Source organism: Lagenorhynchus albirostris, chromosome 10 (genome assembly GCF_949774975.1).
Source record: "Lagenorhynchus albirostris chromosome 10, mLagAlb1.1, whole genome shotgun sequence".
Lineage (NCBI taxonomy): Eukaryota > Metazoa > Chordata > Mammalia > Artiodactyla > Delphinidae > Lagenorhynchus > Lagenorhynchus albirostris.
In genome coordinates, this window is record NC_083104.1 from 95,613,407 (window position 1) to 95,635,614 (window position 22,208).

General features: G+C 41.8%; 1 protein-coding gene and 1 long non-coding RNA gene across 3 annotated transcripts in view; one reads left to right on the forward strand and one right to left on the reverse strand.

Annotated features, from left to right (window-relative positions):
• Window positions 1–2,582: 2,582 nt before the first annotated feature.
• Window positions 2,583–22,208, reverse strand: part of HIVEP1 (HIVEP zinc finger 1) — a 144,117-nt gene continuing 124,491 nt past the window's right edge. For both annotated transcript variants that reach the window (XM_060163690.1, XM_060163689.1), the window contains 2 exons: window positions 5,898–6,409; window positions 2,583–4,308 (listed from right to left, as the gene is read on the reverse strand). In XM_060163690.1, coding sequence (XP_060019673.1) covers window positions 3,154–4,308; window positions 5,898–6,409 — 1,667 coding nt within the window. In that variant the 3' untranslated portion in view covers window positions 2,583–3,153. The remainder of the gene's footprint in view (window positions 4,309–5,897; window positions 6,410–22,208) is intronic.
• On the forward strand, window positions 7,956–20,579 carry LOC132527710 (uncharacterized). The gene is made up of 4 exons (XR_009543053.1): window positions 7,956–8,078; window positions 13,091–13,205; window positions 18,332–18,423; window positions 20,248–20,579. It is a non-coding gene; the product is annotated as an uncharacterized LOC132527710 (long non-coding RNA).

Sequence of the window (22,208 nt, forward strand, 5' to 3'; positions counted from 1 at the left end):
ATATATATATATATACAATAACCTTTATTGAATATTAAATAGATAATTCTCCTAAGTCGTGGGAAGTCAGTTTGGGAGAAGATTCTTATTTTAGGGACATTTAATATCCCATGTTTCGAATGTATAGATGGTTTGGAAACAAAACTACTCCAACGAAAGTCACCTTTCTGGTGTTGCTTGATCTCAAAATGATCTCAAGTCGATCTCAAACTTCACCCTAAAACGTAATGCTAAAAACAGAGAAGTGAAGAAGAGCATGTACTTTGCCCTGAGCACGCATCATGAAAGAAATGTTACCTATCTTGACAGTCTTCCAAGGAAAATAATGATCCCTAATCTTTGTTAAGCCCCACCATTTAAAATTCAGGTCAGAGATCAACTAATAAGAAAAGTGTTGTTTATACCTTTTCCGTGAAAGGAAAATCATGCCTATATTATGAAAAAAGATGAGAAACAAAATCTCTATATAAATATTATCAGTTGATCATCTCATTCTGAAATAATTATTGCTGTAGCCTAAAACTTAAGAGAATAAAAATAAGCTACTTTTGTGCCATTGATTTATGTTAACTCATAGCAAACATTCATAAAACAGATGTACTAATCTGTAAAAACTAGACAAATGACTTTTGTTCTTTTGCTCTCTCCGACACTTCTGATGGTTTCAGTGGATTCATACAAGAAGATATTGAAGTTGTTTCACATTATGGTTTTCACCTGTTTTGATAATAATTTAAAGAGATTTGCTGGGTCCTTGCATTCTAGTTCTCTACTGACCTGGGTCTTTCATGAGAGTACAACAAAATAAAAGTCAAATGTAGTTTCCCAGCTCTCTGGATTACTTGTAAGTAATTTATTCAAGTCATTATTTGTAAGTCATTAATATCTGAGAATGACTTGCTCCTTGGGAAAAGAAGACTCTGGAGAAACAGTTCAGAATTATCCCCTTATGTTTTGCTCACGGGACTATTTCAAAATATAATGGCACAAACTTTGATAATGTTTCTGAGTTAGCTGCATATTTCAAATGCCAGCAAAATATTTGAAAGCCACATGAAGGCATTATAGCCAGTGATACTAAAGATATGTGTACAGTGTAATGAATCTTAAAAAGTCAAGAGTACAAAATAAGCCTATGGTATGTTACGGCATTATGAGATTTTCAAGGGAGGATCCAAGCATATCACAACATTTAGTATTTGGTTAAATACAGGAATTCTTCAAATTAAGAAAATTCTATTTATATAAACTAAAAAACAAACAAACAAAAAAATCCCTCAATGCCAAAATTCTTAGCATTACTTTTGAATTTAGAGAAGTCATATGTACCTAAAATGTGATTCGGAAACAAAAATATGTTTATTATTCTGCTTTAGAATTTTAGGCAACAAAATTGTAATAAGAGGTGTGACACAAAGTTAAAACTTATTTTGAGAAATCTGACAGATAATGGACCTCATTTTCAACAACTCTATTGTTAGAGCAATACAATTCCTATGACAGAGTGTCCAGAATTCTTTTCAAATACATCTTGGAATATAAAGCGTAGTTTTATTGTTTTTGAGAATTTTGTTACTATCTGTGGAAAAGTATAAATGTAAATTGAAGCAAGCATCAAAAGCATCACTGATCTATTACAGCCTACTGGGGCTGGGGCGCATTTTAGAGATCATAATTTAGGTTAGAGCCCGCAGGCCCAGATGACAGGCACTTTTCCCAAAGTCCCAGATTTGAAGCAGGGGCTGGCTAAAAGGAGGACTCCAAATTCCTTAGAGTATTTCCCTCATGCACTGTTGTCTCACCAACTTCGTATTGCTGAAATCTTCACAGCGTAGGCCTTTAAAAACATGAACACGTTGCCTTAATGACGTGCTAAGTATTCAAATTCCAACATTAAAACATTTTTTTCACAAATGAAGCATCTACAACGCTCAGGTAATAATGCAAATCACTGCAGTGGTAATTGTGGGTACCCTCCCCATTTTTCTGAATAAGTTAAGCCTCTCAGGACAGGGAGTAATCATTTCTAAAGAGTCAACTGAAGTAATTTTGAAGTCTGAATTTGGTTCTTCTGTAAATCCCGGACCCCCTGTAGTTTGGTACTGGACAGAGGTCTCCGGGTGTAACGATCAGGGCTGAGGGAAAGAAGAGGCCAGGCTCAAGCCCAGACCTGGGGTGATACCTGAGGTACGGGGTTTCATGCACCTCACCCAAGCCGAGCTCTCCGGACGACTGTTTTGTAACTTAATTTACAATTCCCAGAAGCTGTCATATTCACCCTTAGGAACTTTGCCCATTTCTGTCCGTATGCTATGTATACTTACAGAAAGTGTTCTCAAGTACTGAATCTCCTCATAAGTTAACAGCTACAGAATTACTCCTCACAAGTTGGAAAAATTGGTCACTTGGCTAAATGGATTTCAGTGAGTTTCACACAGCAGTAACACCACTATAAAGCCCCCATTTCTCAAAAATACGGGTGGAGGGGGGCGAGTGTGGAAGGAATGTTAACCTAGGGCTATCTTCCGAATGTAGGTTGCTGGCCCCTACATGACATAAAGAAAGCACAACTAAAGCGATGGTAAAGTCAGTAAACGATATTTTACTGAAACATAACACAGAAACTCTGTCTGAAGTGTAAAGTTACTGTCTTACGCAAGAAGGACAGACCCATTTTCAAAGACTAATATGAATACAATAAATATGGAGCTCACGTACTAATTTATACACAGAAACTCTGTCCCACAGCCATAAAAATTTATATTTAACAGTGCAACATATAATTTAATCATTGGATTTATTTGACAGGTTTTTTTGCTAAACACAAATAACTACCTGGTTTTCATATACATATATAATATATATTTTATGTATATAGATATTCAACAATCTGTACAGTCTCTAAACATAAAACTCCTAAAAGGCACAATTGTCTATACAACATGTACAAAAATGGCTGGAGCTGACACAAAACAACGATTATTGGTCAAAAGTTCATGATTGCACAAAGATTAGTCATGAGTTTATGTCAGAAAAATGTGCTTTAAGGAAAGGAGGGTTTTCAAAGAAACCTGTAAGTGTTCTATAAAAAAAAAAAAAAATTCCAGAAAACCAAAACCCAAACAAAACCCCAAACCCGCAAATAAAACGCCCCTAGGTTGCGATCACGAGCCTGTCCTCGTCCTCGTCGCTGCTCACATCGCTGAACTGCGCGGCCTGCCTCCGGGCCGGGGGCGGGGCCGGAGGCCGGGCCGCGGGTCCCTCCCGGTCCAGGGGGCGAGGCTGCCGGCCGGATGGCGGGGGCCCGGATGCTGGTTTGCCCGGAGCCGCAGGGAGCTCGTGCCGGGGCTTCGGGTGATTCCCGGAGGCGGCCGTCCCTGCGTCCAGGCGACTGGAGCCGTCCCGCCTGGCGTGGTCTCTGGCCGGGGCAGGTGGGTCTAGACCCTTCGGTGCGTTTTCCCGAGGAACTCGGGGCGAGCCCTGCGGCGACGCGCTCCCACCGCCCGGGTGCGCACCGGCGGCCGAGGGCTGCTTGGGCGGCGCCTCCCGGGCTCTGTTTGGGGGAGCGGGCCTCTCGGGGGCTCCCTGGGCGTCCACGGTGACCTGGCCGACGGAGGGGATCAGCGTGGGCAAGGCGATGTTCAGGATCTGGAGGCCCGGGATGGGGGGCGGGGGGGCGGGGCCGCTCTGGGAGGAAGGGCTGGCGGTCACCACCTGCAGCCCCACGGCGGCGTTCAGAGCGAGCCCGGGCGGGCGCACCTGCGGGCCGAGGTTCGCGCTGGCCAGGCCTAAAATGTTGACGGTCTCCATGCTCAGTGCCGGCAGGGGCTGCAGGGCCGGCGGACTCGGGTTCTGCAGGCCCGGCACGCGGATTTGGCCGATGGGAATACAGGGCACCACGCTGCTCAATTCAGCCACTCCGGAGGGGCTGGTAGCGCTGGACACTTCGGCGGTCAAGTCCCCGGGGGTGCCCACAGTTCTGTGAATGACGTTGACAGCGGGGATCGTGAGTTGCACTGGCCCAGCTTGGATGGGTACGAACGTGGAGTATGTGAGGCCGGCAGGGACCGCCTGGATCCCCCCGACCGGAAGCATATTATACGGTGTCCTTGACTGCAGCTGGGAATGCAGAGGAAGGTGGCTGAACAGATGCGTCTGGGGAGAAGGCAGGCCTGGAGGCGGATGGAGAGCGACTTGCTGCTTCGGCTCCTGAGCGCCGGGCCGAGGCGAGGTCGTGCAAGGAGGTGCCCCTGCCGGCTGAGGGCTGCGCTCAGTGCCCCGCGGAGGAAGGCTCACGGATGACGGGCCCTAAAAGACAAGACGGAACGGTCCTTGATGGCAGAGCTTCCTTATTAGTCACTGAGCTAAAATCTTTAGCTCCTGTAAAGTCTATTCCTCCTGAGGTAAAAGTATGTACACTTGTATTTTATAAAAATGATAAGCTTGCTAAAAGTTGTATTTTGATTTAAACAATAAATTTCCAACTTAAAACCTATTACACTCTTCATCTCTTTCCAAAGGTCAGCAACAAGTTTTGTAGAGTACTTTACATTTTTCAAACAAATTTCCTGGATATCATCTCAGTTATACTGAAATTAACCCTGAGAGGGGCCATAATTCTTCTTCCATTGTTGTTGTTTCTATTATTGCTGCCACCACCGGCTCCACCCTATTTTAGAGATTAGGAGTTACTGAGAAATTCTGAGATATTAGTTGGCTATGAGTATCGACTCGGGGGAAGATTAACTGGAGGACTCTCCATTTATGAAATAAAGAGCTGCCATTAACGGAAAGGTCTGCAGTTTTCATTTGTTCATTTATTCTAAGTGTATGAAATGTCTACTGGAAACCAGATTTCCAGCCATTGGCAGGTGTGTGAGCGATTTGGGGATAGAGAAGGTTAGAGCACAGGTGACTAATGTGAGAGTAATGAAATGTTAGTAGAAGGGATAAATCTCACCAATCCTCCCTTCCACCCAAGATTATCATATAAATATTAGCTTTTTCCTGATATATCCGTATTATGGAACTACATTAATGTACATACTAATTTAATTAATGTTACTTAAATAGGAACGTAATTTAATTAAATTATATTAATGTAGGATAGGCTACAGAAATCCAATCTTTTCACAGTCTTTTTAGTTTTCTCCAGTGATACCCAGCAATCCAAAATCTGCCGCATTTAGAAATAAATCCTATTACAATTATCAGTCCATACCAGAGGTAAGAGAACTGTCAATGAGAGAGAAGAACGGATTCCTCACAAGCCCACCAGGGTTTGTAAAAGCAGGAAATCATTCACAGCACACATGGAGGGTGACTTTCCCGAGGCCTGAGTCTGGCCCTGAGCTAGTTCTTGGGCAGGAAGCTTTCCTAAGCTGTCACAGCAATTTGATCATTCAAGCAAAGTGAACTTCTTAATACGTTTTTTGGGTCACATTAACTTTGCCATGGAAACTGGTAGCTGCCTGCTAACAGGGGCAAAATGCAAAATGTTCAGATAATTTAGTGCAAATCCACCACATCGATGCCAGTGGAAGATCATCTCAGAGGAAGCCGGGGAATACGTAGGTCCCAAGACTCACATTCTCTGTTGGCGCACACGTATTTTTTATTCCAAGATTTTTTTAAAAAAAACCAAATAATAACAAATGAGTATACTGTAAATATACTGGTTCTTTTACAGACTTATAATACAATATACAAACTCTGACTAAAATACCTAACGAGAATCCAAAGGACATAAATGTCCTTTGGCCTTAAATCAAACAAAAAAATAAGGTTAAAGAAACTGCCTTAGCTGTAAATGAGTAATTTAAGTGCACTGATTTCTTAAGTCAGTAGGTTCCCCATATTCAGTAGGTTAAACGAAAAGAAAACCACCAAGTTATTACCTGTGTTAAAGCAACAGCCTTTCCTGCCACAGAACTTCCCAGGATCTCTTCGGATTCGGGGTAGTCCACAGACATCTGGTGACACGGGGACCTGGGCGCAGCCTCGGGTGACCTGGCAGAGTCTCCAGGAGCGGCCGCCTCACCCTCGTCCCCCGCAGCCCGCTGCCTGGTCCTAACCGGAGACCCCGGCTTCCCGCCGTAGTCCGACTGCACTGTGCTAAGCACGGTCATCTTGGTGGGCAACGCTCTCGGGAGAACATCCATCGGGTCCGTGTGTCCCCCAGAAAAGCAATCAGGAATCCTGACGTCCTCGTCAGCACCCCGACAGTCCTGGAGGCCGCTTCTAGCCGGAAGGCGCTGCGGGCTGGCCGTGGCCGAGGGGGCTGCCGACAGGACCGACTCGGCCTGGCTGTCTTCATCCTCGTCTTCGTTCTCGTTCTCGTCCTCATCTGGGCCATCGGATTCTTCAAGATCATATCCAGACCGCTCGTAACTGAATCTTTGTTTTTCATCTGATAAAAACAACCGGGAGGGTATGTTACAGAATGTTTTGCAAGTGGTCGAATGCAACCTTTTCTTTTTTGTAAGCTTGGCAATACTGTGAGGAATGTTCAAGGCAAGGGCTCTACCCATAAAAAGGCTACAGTTTAGTCAAGAAGAATGCCATGCGGAGGTCAGTCTGTGCAGCAGGAATCAGAGGAGTGAGGCGCCGACAGAATGGGGCGTGGCCAGGGAGGCTTGTTAGGGATGCAGAACGTGAAATGAACCTCGCGGGAGCGGACAGGCAGAGGGTGATACACAACGAAAACCAGAAATAAAGGCCTCAAATATTATACTCGTAAAACCTGCAAAAGAAAACTGAACTATATAAAGAAAATTAACAAAGAGTTCACTGCAACTCTTTTTCTGAGCTCTTTTTCTCTATATACTTGTTTGTATCTCCCTTTTATTGAACAAATGAAAACAAAACCAAAAAAATGATGGTATTTCATATTTGCAAACAGAATAATTTTCCTTTATATTTGAATAGTAGTTTAGGCATATTTCCACTGTCCTCTGAGTAGTAATATTCTGTAATATTTAATCCTTGTACATTTTTTTTTTTTAAACTGAGAAAGGTACTAAATTTTCCCATCATTTTTTTCTATAATGACTCAACCCACTTCTCACAGGAAGGGGAACATTAATTAAAAGTCATTAATATCAGTCTTATAATGTCATGTGAGACTATGTTTAACAAGGAATATTCAAGATAATCTAGGGAATAGTTTCAGATATCTCATAAGCTCATGTGAAATTGGATTTAAAACCTTATCTATTCAAAATCTTGCAAAATTAGAGGTACTTTCCCTTAGAAAGCTAATAAAGTTTAAAAAGTTAAATGGAGGAGGAGTGCAAAATCTCTACCCCAATTCATTGTCACTGAGCTATAATAAAGAAGGCATCAGACCAAGTTCAACTTAGCTGTGATACAGTCTGCATTTATATGTTCTTTTTGAAGAGAAAAAAACGTAAACAGAAATAATTGATAGGTATATTTCCTGGGTTTTCCAAATGGTTTGCATATTAATTTATTACTCTTTCTATATTACAAAGATAAGTTCTTAGAGAAAAGTCTTGAAGCATCAACACCAACACATTTGAGGATGTTTATTTCTAGGAGATAGAACAGACTAGAACTTTTATGTTTTTTTTTAATCTCAAGCATATGTTACTTTTATAATTAAAACATTCAAACAGAAAACATATACGTTTAGATTCCTTTAATATGTGATTTCATGTCTTTTGATTTATGGGTTCTACTATTTTGCTGTAAAATCATACATAAAATAACACCAATCTATTGAATCCCACCAGATGCCCATGCTGGACGTGGAATGGGTGACTTCTGGGTAGATGCCCTGCCTCCTGCCTCATAGATCCCTCTCTGATACCTTGTCTGATGTTTGAAATGCTAAAATTAGAGAGTCATCCCCCATATATTTTGAATTTGCTACATGAATGCCGAATCAGATATATTTTTAGAGATTTTATTATGAGAAAAAATTTTTCTTTCAAAGGAGAAAGTAAAAAAAATCAAAACAAAACAGAAGAAACCGGATGACTGACGAGAGGGAACAGGTTACTGGAGAGGGAGGCTGATTTCATCAGAGGCCAACCCTGCCGCAAAGTCTGACTAGGGTGAGACTTGCTTTATCGTAAAAGCTATTACTTCTTTTCTTTTCTTTTTTTTTTTTTTAAATAACAGGCCTAACTTTAAATTTATGACTTTCCTTAAACCCATTATAAGGTTGAAGTCCCAGGCAATCTAACAGCCCAAACTCTAGAGACAGTGTCTGTAGGAAGATTTCCTTAAACCCATTATAAGGTTGAACTCCCAGGCAATCAAACAGCCCAAACTCTAGAGACAGTGTCTGTAGGAAGAGAGGAGACACATGCTTGTGTCATCTGGGGCAGATGCAGCAGGACACGGGTCGGGGGAGGTCAGCTAAATGGTTGACAGACTGGTTAGAGCCAAGCGTGGGCTGGGAGGGCTGTGTGACTCCTCTGGGGCTACATTCTCTTGCAGGCTCTATGTCATGAACACCATTCAAGCACTCACAGAAAAGAGCACTAAGTATCCATTGTGGTCCAGATCCGGGGGAGAGCAGCAGCATTTAGGAGGGGCAAGGAACTCCCCCTAGGTCCCTCTCCCCTCTCTCCACTAGGGAACAAACACTTTGTCCTGTGAAGAGGAGGGCAACAAGCATTGCTGCCCTTGGGAGCTTTGGTGACAACTTACTGCAGTAGGGAAAGGGAATGAATAACAGAAAAAACACAGCTCTATTCCTTAAGGAGGGACAAGGTTGCCAGCTGAGTCCACCACAACAGCTGAGCTAGGGAAGGAGAACAAGAGGGCCACAGTCCAGAAACCTGAGAACATGGTGCACGTAGAAGGCTGAGGCTGCATCAGAACAGAGGTGGCATCCCATCCTCCTCTTCACCCCCTAATGCCAAGTTAAGGAGCTTGAAATGAGAGGTAACAGCAAAATACTGCTGGAAGAGGACCAGGAGAAGAATAGAATGTGTAGAGCACCCTCTCTGAGGCATAGCACAAAGGAAACACCTAAAACTGGAAAGGAACAAGCATTTCTCTTATAACCCAACCCCCACCACAAACAAGAAGTGGCTCTATAGGAATCTGAAGGCTTTGGTGCTCTGATGGTAGCCTTAACAACAACAAATCTCTCCAACCCAGTCCAACTCTTGACTAGAAAGGCTCTAACTCCCACACAAATGGCCTTGCTAGGCATAAAAACCATTTACATTAGTCTCTACTGTCTTATGCAAGATGCCTAGCTTTCAACAAAAATTACAAGGCATACAAAAAGGCAAGAAGAAACATACACAGAAGAGGAAAAGCAATCGGAACCAGTCAGATATGATACAGATGTTAGAACTTTCAGAGAATTTAAAATAATTGACCAATATGTTAAAGGCTTTAACGAGAAAGGTGAACAATATATACTACCAAGCAGGAATTTCATCTGTGAGATGAAACTATGAAAAAAAAAAAATGCTAGCAATGAAAAACACAGTAACAATGATAAGAAAAGGAAAAAAAAAAAAAAAAAGAAAAACCAAACCCAAAAAACCCCTGAATTCTATGTTCTATGCTCATTGAAAATAATTTTCAAAGATAAAAGAGAAGTACAGACTTTCTTAGAAAACAAACACTGAGGAGATCCACTGCCAGCAGACCTACTTGACAATAAATGTTAAAGGAAGCTCTTTAGGCACAGGGAATATGGTATCAGATGGGAACTCATATTTACCCCCAAAAAAGAAAAGCAATGGAAATACAATAAATGAAGATAAAATTAAAGAAAATTTTAAGTGCTTGTCCTAAAAGATAATTTAATGTCTACAGTAGTAAAAATGTGCTATATGTTTAGAGCATGTGTAAATGTAAATGGTGTGACAATAATAGCACAAAGGATGAAAAGGAGGAATTGTGAATACACTGCTATATAAAGTCTTTACACTACATGTAAAGTAATGGAACATTATTTGAAGGCAGATGACTAAATTTTCTTAAAAGACACAAGTAAGTCAACAGAGGAGAAAAACAGAACCATAAAAATGCTTAATTAAGGCATAAGAAGAAGGAAAAAATGAAGCAAATAGGAAACAGCTGGTACGATGATAGATTTTATTCCAACTACATGAGAAATAAAAATAAAAGGAAGGGTCTAACACACGAATTTAAAGAGAGAGACTGCTAGACTGGGTAAAAAAGCAAGTCCCAAGTATATATTACGGATGAGAAATCCATTTTAAATATAAAGACATAATAGGTTGAAAGTAAAGTTTGTAGAAAGATATACCTTTAAAAATTAACTAAAATACAGCTGCAAAAACGATATGCTAATATCAGACAAAGCAGACATCAAAACAAGGAATATTATCAAGGATGAACAGGAACATTAAATAATGATAAAAGGGTTACCTTTCCACGAACATATAACAATCCTAAATGTGTAGCAGTGAAACCAGAGCTTCAAAATAAATGAGGCCAAAACAAAAAAGCAATAAACAAATCCACAACTGCAGCTGAAGACTTCAACACTCTACCCTCAGTAACTGATGGAACAAGTATACAGAAAATCAGTAGGAACACGGAAGACTTGAAAAATACTGTCAACCGTCTAGACCTAGTTAACAGTTATGTTCCACCCAAAGAGCAGAATGTGCTTTCCTTCTAAGTGTACGTGGAACATTCACCAATGTGTATATTCTGAGCTGCAAAGCCAACCTCGACAAATTTCAATGAATAGAAATCATACTTACGTTTTTGCTTGAAAACAGAATAACCTAGAAATCAGTTACTGGAAGATATCTGAACAATCCCCCAATATTTCAGAATTAAATAACACATTTCTAAACAATCCATGAGTCAGAAATGAAAGTGTCAAAGAAAAGTTAGAAATATTTTGAACTGGATAAAAACCAAAATATAACATTCAAAATTCGTGGGATGCAGCTAAAGCAGTGGTTAGTGGGAAATTTATTGTATCCAACACTTCTATTAGAAAAGAAGAAAGGTCTCAGATAAATAATCTAAGTTCTCAGCTTTAGAAATTAGAAAAAGACAGTCAAACTAAACTGAAAGCAAGGAGCAGGAAGGAAATAACAGAGGCATCTTTCAAGTGGCCAGTGGCTACGAAGCTATAGCACATCAATACGACGGAATACTGCTCAGCAATAGAGAGGAATGAACTACTGACACCCACAAAAACATGGACAAATTCACATGTATTCTGCTAAGTGAGAGAAGCCAGACCCCCAAAGCTCCTTATTCTGATTCCTTACGTATGACACTCTGGAAAACGTACGAATACAGGGAGGAAAAGAGATCAGTGGCTGCTAGGGGCTGTGGGATGCAGGGGGGAGGTGTCTATACAGAAGTGGCGCAGAGGAATTTTGGGGCGATGGAACTGTTCTCTGTGGAACTGTGGGGCTGGACACACGATTGTACACATTTGTCGAAAACCACAGAACTGTGCACCCTAAGGTGAATTGTAGGGTGTGTAAATACAAACAGAACTAACCAGGATGTGGTGGAAATCTAAGATGAAATGCATGCTGAGACGGATGGCTGAGTACAAATGAACTCCACAACCATGACCTAGGTAACCCTGGCAAAGGGGGTTCTGACCAGACAATGTGAAGGCTAAAGACAAAAAGAGCTGCATACAAACACTACGCTGTGATTGTAAACCTGTTTTTCACAGGTGGGTCAGCATTTCTGGAACTAGTTTATTGGTATGCTAGAGTTGAACAAATAAGTGAACATACTGTAGATGAGAAGGTTTCTCACTGTTGGTGAAAGAAAAAAAAAGGAAATGGAGCAGGCTAAAATAAACTCTGTGGGACTGGACTGGAACTGGAATTATCAGTATGGACTCATGTTCTCGTTTGTGTGTGTGTGTGCGTGTGCGTGTGTGCGCGCGTACACATACACAGATACAGAAATAAACACAGATGTACGTATATGTACGAGTTAGCATAAATATGCATATTTCCCAGCTCTATCCAACGAGAGGGGCTAGAAGCAGTGACAGGTTAGTAGCCAGAAACACACCACCTAGCGGCTAGATCTTGGTTCCTAAATACCATTCTCCAGTAACGTGAACCAGGGGTCCCTGGGGAAATGGTGAACTCCATGGCTGGAACACCTTGGGTATCAAAAAGTAAGGAACTGGGACTCCCTGGTGGCGCAGTGGTTAAGAATCTGCCTGCCAATGCAGGAGACATGGGTTCAAGCCCTGGTCCAGGAAGATCCCACATGCCTAGGAGCAACTAAGCCCATACGCCACAACTACTGAGCCCGTGCTCTAGAGCATACAAGCCACAACTGCTGAGCCCACATGCCACAACTACTGGAGCCCACACGCCTAGAGCCCGTGCTCCACAACAAGAGAAGCCACTGCATATTGAGAAGCCTGCGCACTACAACGAAGAGTAGCCCCCGCTCACCACAACTAGAGAAAGCCCGGGCGCAGCAACAAAGACCCAACACAGCCAAAAATAAATGAATAAATAAAATAAAAATTAAAAAAAAAGTAAGGAACCACTTAAAGAAAAAAAGAAGCAGGATGTTGAAAGGGCATAGGAACGGACCTCAAAGAGCTCTCAATGGTCAATGAGAACTTGAGCTGCACAACAAATAACTGGATTATAACCCAAAGAATAAAATACATAACCTTGAGTCCATACTGATGTAAATGAATGAACGGATGAATGAACGAATGGAGAAATGGTACCTTTTCCTTGCAGAAAAATTCTAATTGATAAATTAGAACACCACAGCAATACTTACCACAGGCAAGATCCCTCAGTGCATAAACAGGATATCTGCAGAGTTTTAAAGTATCTCCGCAAATATGTAATATTTATAAAGGGAACAACAGTAAGTTCACAGTAGCTAGTCCTGGCAGACATCACCTTAGCCGAGTAAAGAAGGTTAACGTGACCAGTAATACACACTGACATGCTGTACCCCCGATATGATGCACTAAGAAAAGCATAACCACCCTATGGCGCCTCCCCAATAATGTATACCCTCAATCCAGCTGTGAGCATATATCAGCAAACCCCAAATTGAGAACAGTCTACAGAAAAACTGATCAGGACTCTCTATAAATGTCAAGGTCATGAAAGACAGGAAAGACTGAGGGGCACGGTGGAGGAGCCACGACGACTAAGTGTGATGTGGGATCCTGAAGGGGAGCCTGGGACAGGAAAAGGACATCAGGGGAAAAACTGGTAAGTCCTATGCTTTAGTCAGCAATCCTGAGCTGACAAATGTTCTTGGTTATGTAAGATGCTAGCACAGGGGAGGCTGGGTAAAGAATATACAAGAACTCTCTCTACTAGTTTTTCGACTTTCTACAAAGACCAAAATAATCTTTTAAAAAATGACATTAAGGAAAAACCTATTTGCCAATGCTCCAGGACCTTTATTTTACTCTACTGACACCAATATGCTGTCTCATTCAGATAAGCCTGCACAATCTCCATCTCCCTGCTGTTCTTATTATACTCATCAAGACTTCTCTTTCTGACAAGCAATTTTTTCTTTCCCATTATTTAATAGGAAACTATTAATTGAAACAAATTCCAACACTTCTCTTGTTTAATTTAAAGGCACAGGTAATTTCTCCAAAATACATCCTAACACACACACACACGCACACACACACACGCTCTTTAAATATCTGGCACTAACACTATTCTTACCTTGTATCTTGTACCTATTTTTGCAGTTCTTATTCAGTTGTACGTATGATGCCTGAATGCCTCTACTCCGGTTCTAGCCATCGAGACTGCGAGAGAACCCAGCTTAGTACTACAGACAGACCAGTGCTATCTGATCATAACTAAAACAAGGACTAATTAAGGACCTGACTTTTTATCAGACAATGATTTAAAAAAAATTTAAAAAGCAGTTAATTATTTTAAAGTGTGAAGCCCACAGCTCAGAAGCGTCAGAGCCAAGATTTAAACCCAGGTCTCCACATTCAGATGTCATATTATAAAAACCTAACCACAGAATGATCTGAAAGAAAGGTCAACAATGAACTACAGTCAATAACCTAGCTTATAAATATGCATGAGTGAGTTGAATATTTACAGGTACAGACATTAAAAGCTTCAAGTAATTATTTCATTTTGAAGAGTAGAACATATAAAATACAATCCCCAAGGAAAATGTAAACTAATAACCTTTGTAATTTCACAACAAATACACTGTATTTTACAGTAAGTATGGAAGTTTAAGAATAATTAGTTATACTATAAATCTTTAAAGTTTTTAATTTTACATATAGATACAAAATTTCAGTGTATGCAACGTATGAGAAGGATTTATAAAGAACACCATACGCTTTTTAACGGGGAAGGGGGTAAAACTACTTGGCTCCCTTTTAATGTTCTTTGGCCTTGATCGTCCCATACTTCAGATCAAGGTTTGAAGTATTCTGGGTGGGAAGACGTACAGGCTGGTGCCCCTGGACCTTTCTTTCTCCCTGGACAGAGCCACATGCCTACAGCTCACAGAGGACTTGAGAAGAGCTGGGATTTCTTTCTGTAGTTTTCCTTCCCCAAGACAAGGACTGAATAATGTTTATCTCTCTACGTGCACTGGGTCGTAAAACTCCTGAAGGGGAAGACCCCTGTCAAAGTTTGGGAACCTGAAAATGAATTTGGGGTCATTACATATTTGTTAAACAGGGTGGATATTCTAGGGTGACCGGAACAAGATACAATGGATAACGTAAATGAACCTAAGACAATGGCAACCTTTTAAAGATGCACAGCACCAAAACAAAGCCCAGACACCTCTGCTCTCTGGATGCGTGCTAAGAAAAGTCCTTTCGTGTTACTGCCCTGTCCCCTTAACCCCTAACCCCCAGCGAAGACTGCTGCTATCCGGTCAGAAGTTGTGCAGGGTAGAAGACCCAGAAAGGAAAAGTGACCCGCCCATGACAAGTCAGCAAGGTCAAGAACACAGACGTGTTAACTCCTCCAGAACCTGCCATTTTGTACTTTGTGATACTGCTTGTTTTGCTACAGCCTGTTACTGAGCATAGTAACTACGACGGCATACTACACTGAGTTCCTATTGTATCAGGGGCTGCCAAACCATAGTTGCTGGCCTCACGCGGCTCCCGCCTGTTCTTTTAAATAAAGTTTTACTGGAACACAGCCAGGCCCATCATTTACATACTGTCTATGGCAGCTTTCCTGCCACACTCACAAAGTTTAGTTGTCATGCCAGAGACTGTGCGGCCCACAAAGCCTAAAATACTGATTATCAGGCCCTTTACAGAAAAAGTTTGCCAACATTTTACTCGTTATGTTTAAACCTAACAGCCACTCGTGACAGCGCTGATACCAAACTCATTTTACACAGGAAGTTAAGAGACTTAAATACAGCTGGAAAGCATCAAAGTCAGAATTTGGAAACAGGTTTTTTTTTTTTTTGTATTTAGGAGTCTTGTCATTACTCCAGTAAGATATACTCTATGACAACTGTTCCTTCCTTGCTTTGTACAATGTAGACTGTACTATTCCAGCAGGGGGAAGGCTGTAGCTCACCCCTCTGCATCCCCCAAGGACCCTAGAACAGGTATAAGGAACCCATACTTACAGAACAAATTCATAAATAAATGGCCTATAAAATTTCTATTTAATTTCTGTCCTCCTAGATACATTCCCAACTCATTATAAATAAAATTTCTACTACTCAGTACAATTTTACATATGTGTAAAATTAATTCTTCTATTTTGTGAATTTGGGAAAAAGAAGGTAAACAATGCAGCAATATTGTTTTTCAAAAGTAATTTATGTCAAACCACTTCCCTAAAGATGTGTTTCAAAATCTGATTTCAGTTGGATGAACCCCAGGCTGCCCTCCCATCGCTGCCCGACAGTGACCCCTGCTGGCTGAGCCAGGAGGGGCTTCCCTCAGACAGGCTCCCCTGGGAGGTCAGCAGCACCTCCCTCTTCAACATTCTGCTACTGCTGTAATTGGTCTGCTTTTGTTTTCCTCATGTTTAGAAAAATTACTCTGAAATCCAGACAAACAAGGGAAACCTGGGGAAAAAGTCTTTTAAAGCATGCAACTACTGCAGTAATGGGTTTTTGTTTAGGGTTTTTTATTAAACTATGTTTTCATCTTAACAACATAATGAGCCAGGGTTTAACGTTTGTTAACTTTAGGCAGTAAACCAAAAGGCAGTGGTATCTGCACTGTTCATTAACGACACACACACTTCTTTAACTGTAAGTCCCAAGACCTATCATGGTTTCTTATTGTGCGTGGAAGTTTCTCTTAAAAGAACTAATAATGTTTTCTGTAAACATCCCAGTGACAAAAACATATTCTACAGGTTTCATTTTGAAAGCACTTCATTTAGAAAAATTCATTAAATTTGTTTTAAGGGTAAACGTGATACAGGTTTTAAATCCTGTGATCTAATGCCATCCTCTTACACGCATCATCCTAAGTACTTAACCTCCAGCGGGAACAGTGTTTCCAGTTGCACCTTGCCACACTGAATGGTTCTCCCAGTCTGGCAGTGGAGGGCACATGTTAACATTCCGAGCAGTCTGTTGACAAAAACATTCTTCGGATCAAGGACATGAAAAGCAAATAGCCAGCAGCATGGTTTTTGACACAAAAGGTGAAAAAGAAAAAGTACTTACTAATACCCCAAGAACACAGGAACGCAATTCCTGAGACTGTATCGTTTTGCACGGCAAGAATACAGGGACACGTGCAGCTGGCTGGAGGGATTAGACTTTTCAGGAACACCTACTGTAACTACAGCTTGAGTTGCTAGTTTTAAACTACACAGAAACTCCTTTGAGATGTCAAATGTCCAAATTTTAATGGCTGCCTTAGATAAATTTATAGTCCCCTCTGCTTAATTCAAAATAAATGTTTCCCAACATCTCTAAATTTACTCCATTTGAAAATTGGAACAAGAATTCATCTGCCGAAGGATAAAATGGGCAGGGCTTCCCTGGTGGCGCAGTGGTTGAGAGTCTGCCGGCCGATGCAGGGGACACGGGTTCGTGCCCCGGTCCGGGAAGATCCCACATTCCGCGGAGCGGCTGGGCCCGTGAGCCATGGCCGCTGAGCCTGCACGTCCGGAGCCTGTGCTCCGCAACGGGAGAGGCCACAACAGTGAGAGGCCGGAGTACCGCAAAAAAAAAAAAAAAAAAAAAAAAGGGCAGCCATACAGCCCACTGTTCTAAGGGCAGTAAAGCATCAAAAAATCAGGGGTCTTTGCTCCTGCATCACAGCTTCTTCACGCTGACCTTTAATAAGCACTCTATCAACCAGGGAACATGCACATTCTGCTGGTGAATGACATTCAGAGTATCAAGTTGGTAGAGAGTAGAAAACAGGTTTAGGACATTCAAAAAGAGAAAAAGATTGAAGATAATACCAGGAAAAGAAATACTGTAGATAAGTAGAAATAAATATACAGTAAACCTTTGATGAAAATAAACAAAACAAGGCAGATATTAAGGAAAAATTAAATATGAACATAGAACAAAAAGACTTGGGACTTTTCCCAGAAAACCAGAAGCTGACCAAGACATTACCGAATGGTAATGAGTTTTCAAAAATAAATATGGTGGGATACTCTGTAGTAACACTGGCCTTTGGAGAGCCTTTAACAAATTTTGTTGAATAAATGAAAGCTCAGAGATGATATTTCTTGATGATTATGTATGTGCTACAGAAAAGATCAAACGACCAAGCCCCCTAATCTTTCCTCTAAACCTTAGAAACACTATCCTTAGGTTTCTGGTTGCTATTCCGCAAAGCCTGGCATTTAGAATCAGGGTGCCCAAATAATATCCTTGTGGGGTTCTTTTCTTTAAAATGTTTACCCCATTTCCCAGATGTCTGAGATAATCAAGGTGTAAATATCTGGAACAAGTTCTTGCATATCCTGTTAGCACTGGCTGTTTAGGTATATGTGACTTTCATATAAGTGTGCTGAATTCAATAGTCCTTCCTAAGGTGCTGTAGGACTCCACTTCTGACAGAACTGCCCTGCTGTCAATGTGAAATATGAAGGTGGCTATCAAAACTACTTAAGGATTTTATTCAGTATCTAGAGAAGACTTAATGTCACAAATTTTCGTATTGATCAAGACGATGTGTCAGTGTACTGGTTTCCCAAGAGACACGTGGCTCCTGTACTTGGCTACTTATTTTTCTTTAATCACCGTTATTTGGTAGCCATCTGTAATCTAGTTGCATAATTAAGTGAGGAACTTCGACTGTGTTTAGGAAAGCCTAGGTGACAAAGGAGATTCCGCTGATAAGAGTTTACTCAGTAATTTCATACTTGCGTATTTCACGTAGTAGATCAGTCACGTCCCTGGATAAATGCAGCCGTGAGGGCAACATGAAAGGCATCGGAAGAGCCACTGGAATCACTACCTTTTGGGACACAGGTAAGAAACTGCTGTGACACCTAACTGCTGGCCAAACCTTAGCATCTTCCTGAATTTTTACGTAGACACGCAGCAAATGGAATCTCAGTGCGGTTTCTAGCAGTGCACTGTGCAGTGGGCTTAACACCAGAGTTACATTAGATTAAGAGTATGAGAAATGACAGTACGACCCTAGGATGCCACAAAAGCACTTGATAAAACTGTTCATCATTAAAGGGAAGAGACAGCAAGTTATGCGTGGAAAGACCCTACATTACACGATGCAATTTCATCACTTATTTTCATTTGTTGGGCCAGGAAAATAGGGAATACACTGTCAGGCAGCCATCTCGAGCTGGCGGCTGAAGTCTCAGAAGGAACCGCTGCCATGAGCCTGATCCCTGAGAAGGGGGAGGCTTCCAGGTGTGATCAGGGAGGCAGGAAACTCCTACGGGCAGGGAGGAAGCAGGGGGAGAGAGAACCCAGCATGTCAGATCACTCGGCACTGACCAGATTCTGGACCGCAAGCTTCCTTCTACGAGCAGATGTACACCTCAAAGATTAAAACTATGATAGTTGAAAATATTCTCCCTCCTATTTTTTTTTAAAGTTAGTCACTACTTCTACTACTACTATATGGCTGATAATCTGTAATTTTCCTTGGAAAATTAAATTGATAGTAAAATGAAACACTTCGTAACACACGCCACTACTTCGTGCAACACCCTTATGGAGTTGATAAGGGCACGGTTTTAAAACATACACGGAAACACTAAGGTAGGAAAAAATCAAGTCCTTATCTTTTATGATAGTCTAGTCTGTGGGGAAAGTTCTACACCTTGGTGCTGCTCAGCAGAAATGAATTCCAGGAGAAATAATGCTCCCTAATTTAATAAATGAAGAGCAAGATTTCTAAATGAGTCATTATACATATATACATACAAAATTGGGTGTCACAAGGGAAAAAATCGTACCAGACTTTCCACCCAAACCTGTATACTCCATCTGGTAGAGAATGAGGGATGCTGAAATGCTGAGGTACTTTGTTCATAAAAACACCCTTTCAGAAAAAGATTAAAAAAAATAATTATTTATTTAGCTGCACCGGGTCTTAGTTGCAGCACATGGGATCTTTAGTTGCTGCATGCGAACTCTTAGCTGTGGCATGTGGGATCTAGTTCCCCGACCAGGGATCAAACCCGGGCCCCCTGCACTGGGAGCGCGGAGTCTTAGCCACTGGACCACCAGGGAAGTCCCCCCCCAAAAGATTTTTGCTCTATCGTATTATTTATTATTGTTGCTGCTGAATGGGACTAACCACTTAAAGAAATCATGCTTCTTTTAGTCATTATTGTCTAAATTCCCACTACAAAATAAAACAGCAGCGGCAGAAAGAAAAAACAAACAAAAGCTCAGCAATGAAAATTCCTGGGGACACAAATTAAAAGCCTACTATTTGTTGTTTGCTTGTTTAAAAAACATTTGAGAAAATAATCCAGATTAAAAGTCAGATGTATATGGGACTAAAGAGGTAGTGGCTTTAAATTACTTTAGATGATACAAGAAAAAAAAAAAAATCCCTCAGACTTTCTTAAAGGAAGGTGCTAAAACTCCCCTGCATAGTAGGACCTGTCCCCCAGCGCCCTGCCCAACTCTCTCATCCTACCCTATTTATACTCCTGATGCCCTATTCCCCTCTCCCAACCTCTGGGCTTTTGCTCAACAACTCCCTCGGTCCAGAATGCTTGCCCTCCTTTATCCCACCCCCTCATCAATACTTTTTCAAACAAAGCAATATATGCATAATTATATTTTGATATATTTCCTTTCTTTTCGTTCTCCTAGGATACCCTTAGTCATCCTTCTGTTCCAGACGAGGCCGTCACTGTCCTTCCCAGATCCCAGCCTTGAGGAGTGAACCCTGCCAAGTCTGAGCTCACTCCAACGTCCCAACATCACAGCCACAGGCGAGGAGCTCCTGAGGGCAGTGACTGTGGACATACTAGACAGTTGCTGCTGTGCTAAATAAATAATCAATCACAAAGAGAATAAACTCTTCTTCTCTGGAACCACTGAAAAATGGAACAGATATTTATCAGTCTGCACAGATCATTACTGAGGATGAAAAAATGGAATCGTCAGGATAACTTAAAATATCTTCTAGTCTTCTGATCTAATAACCAATGAATAAGAAATTAACAAATGAGTGGCCATCATCACCTTGAAAATTCCTATATCGACCACGGCCGAATCATGTAAACACTATTCATAGGTAAAGGCATTAAATATTGTATTACAGCTACCCCTGAATGGTAGTGAAGGAATGTAATGGAAAACTAGTATATCATAGTCTAAAAACAACAATATTGAATGATTTCCTGACAGATTATAGGTCATTTTTTTCCAGTCATCCATTCAATCTACAACTGTTTACTATCGATGGTTTGCTGCTAGCCACAATCCCAGTAAGTGCTGGCGACACAGCAGTGACCACAGGGAGATCGCCGTCCTCATGTCCTATTTTCTAGTTGAAAGGAACAGATGATAAATACACACACTCATCTGTAAGTTGTTAAGTGGTTGTAAGTGCTATACGGAAAAGTAAAGCAGGTCGGGGGCGTGAGTAATGCTGGCAGTAAGAGGGTGAGGTGCTCTTTTCTCTAGGGAGCTTCAGGAAGGCCTCACTGATAAGGTGACATCTGAGCAGAAGAGCACTGAGAGACGATGGGGTGTCTTGCAGCACCTGGTGGGGGGCATTCCAAAGGGAGGAAAAGAGAAAAGGCCCTGGAAAGGGTCCAGCTCGGTGCGCTTGCCACCGAGGCAGGCGATCAGGGTGGCTGTGGCTGAGGGGCAGGGGAGGCGGGAGCGGAGCTGCGTTCCAGAGGCGTGGTGCTCGCAGGGGGCACAGACCACGGCTCCGAACGAGACAGGAAACCGATGGAGGGTTTTAAGCAAAGCAATGACGTAACCTGTAGAAACCACTTTGGCCGCTGTGTTGAAAGCAGGCTGTAAAGAGGCAGGGGCTGAACCATGGAGACCAGTGAGGGGCTACTGCAAGCAACTTAGAAGACGTGATGATAGCTCTGACCAGGGCTGGGAGGAACAGGTGGTTCAAAGCGGTAGGTTGCCGAATACGTTTTGAAGGAAGAGCCAAAGGTTTTACTGGTGGATTGGAGCCAAAGGACACCAAGTATGACTTCAAGGTTTTTGGTCCAGCAGCTGCAAGGATGGGAGAAGGACTCCAGGGAAGCGTGCTTCTCAGAGTCACATAAGGGGGAAACCAGGAGTTTGGGGCACGTCACACTCTAGATGCCTATTAGACATCCAAGTGGAGATGGTGAGTGGAAAGATGGACATGCAAGTCTGGAGCGGATACTGGAATCATCAGCATATAGATGGTATTTAAAGTCGGAAGACTGCATGAGGCTACCTGGGGAGGGAGCACAGACAGAAGAGATGAGAGATTAGAGACCGCAGCCCTGGGCACTGCGTTCAGAGGCTGGGGAGATGAGGAGGATCCAGTAAAGGAGAGTGAAAAAAGAATGCCTAGAATATTCTAGGCTGGTGTTGGACTAGAAAACAGTACACCCTGCGGACACGCAGCATCACACTGTGGGCTTCTGCGCTTTCCTCTCTAAAAACATAGACATCTAAAGAATTGCTAAGCAAGATCCCATCTCTTAACTACCATCAGTTTAACAGAGTGAATCTTCTTCCCGAAGAATAGTAAGATCCAAACTTAGGACAGCAGTCAAGAAAATATAAGTAAAGACAGCAGACTATCAAGGTGGCCCCAAACTAAAACG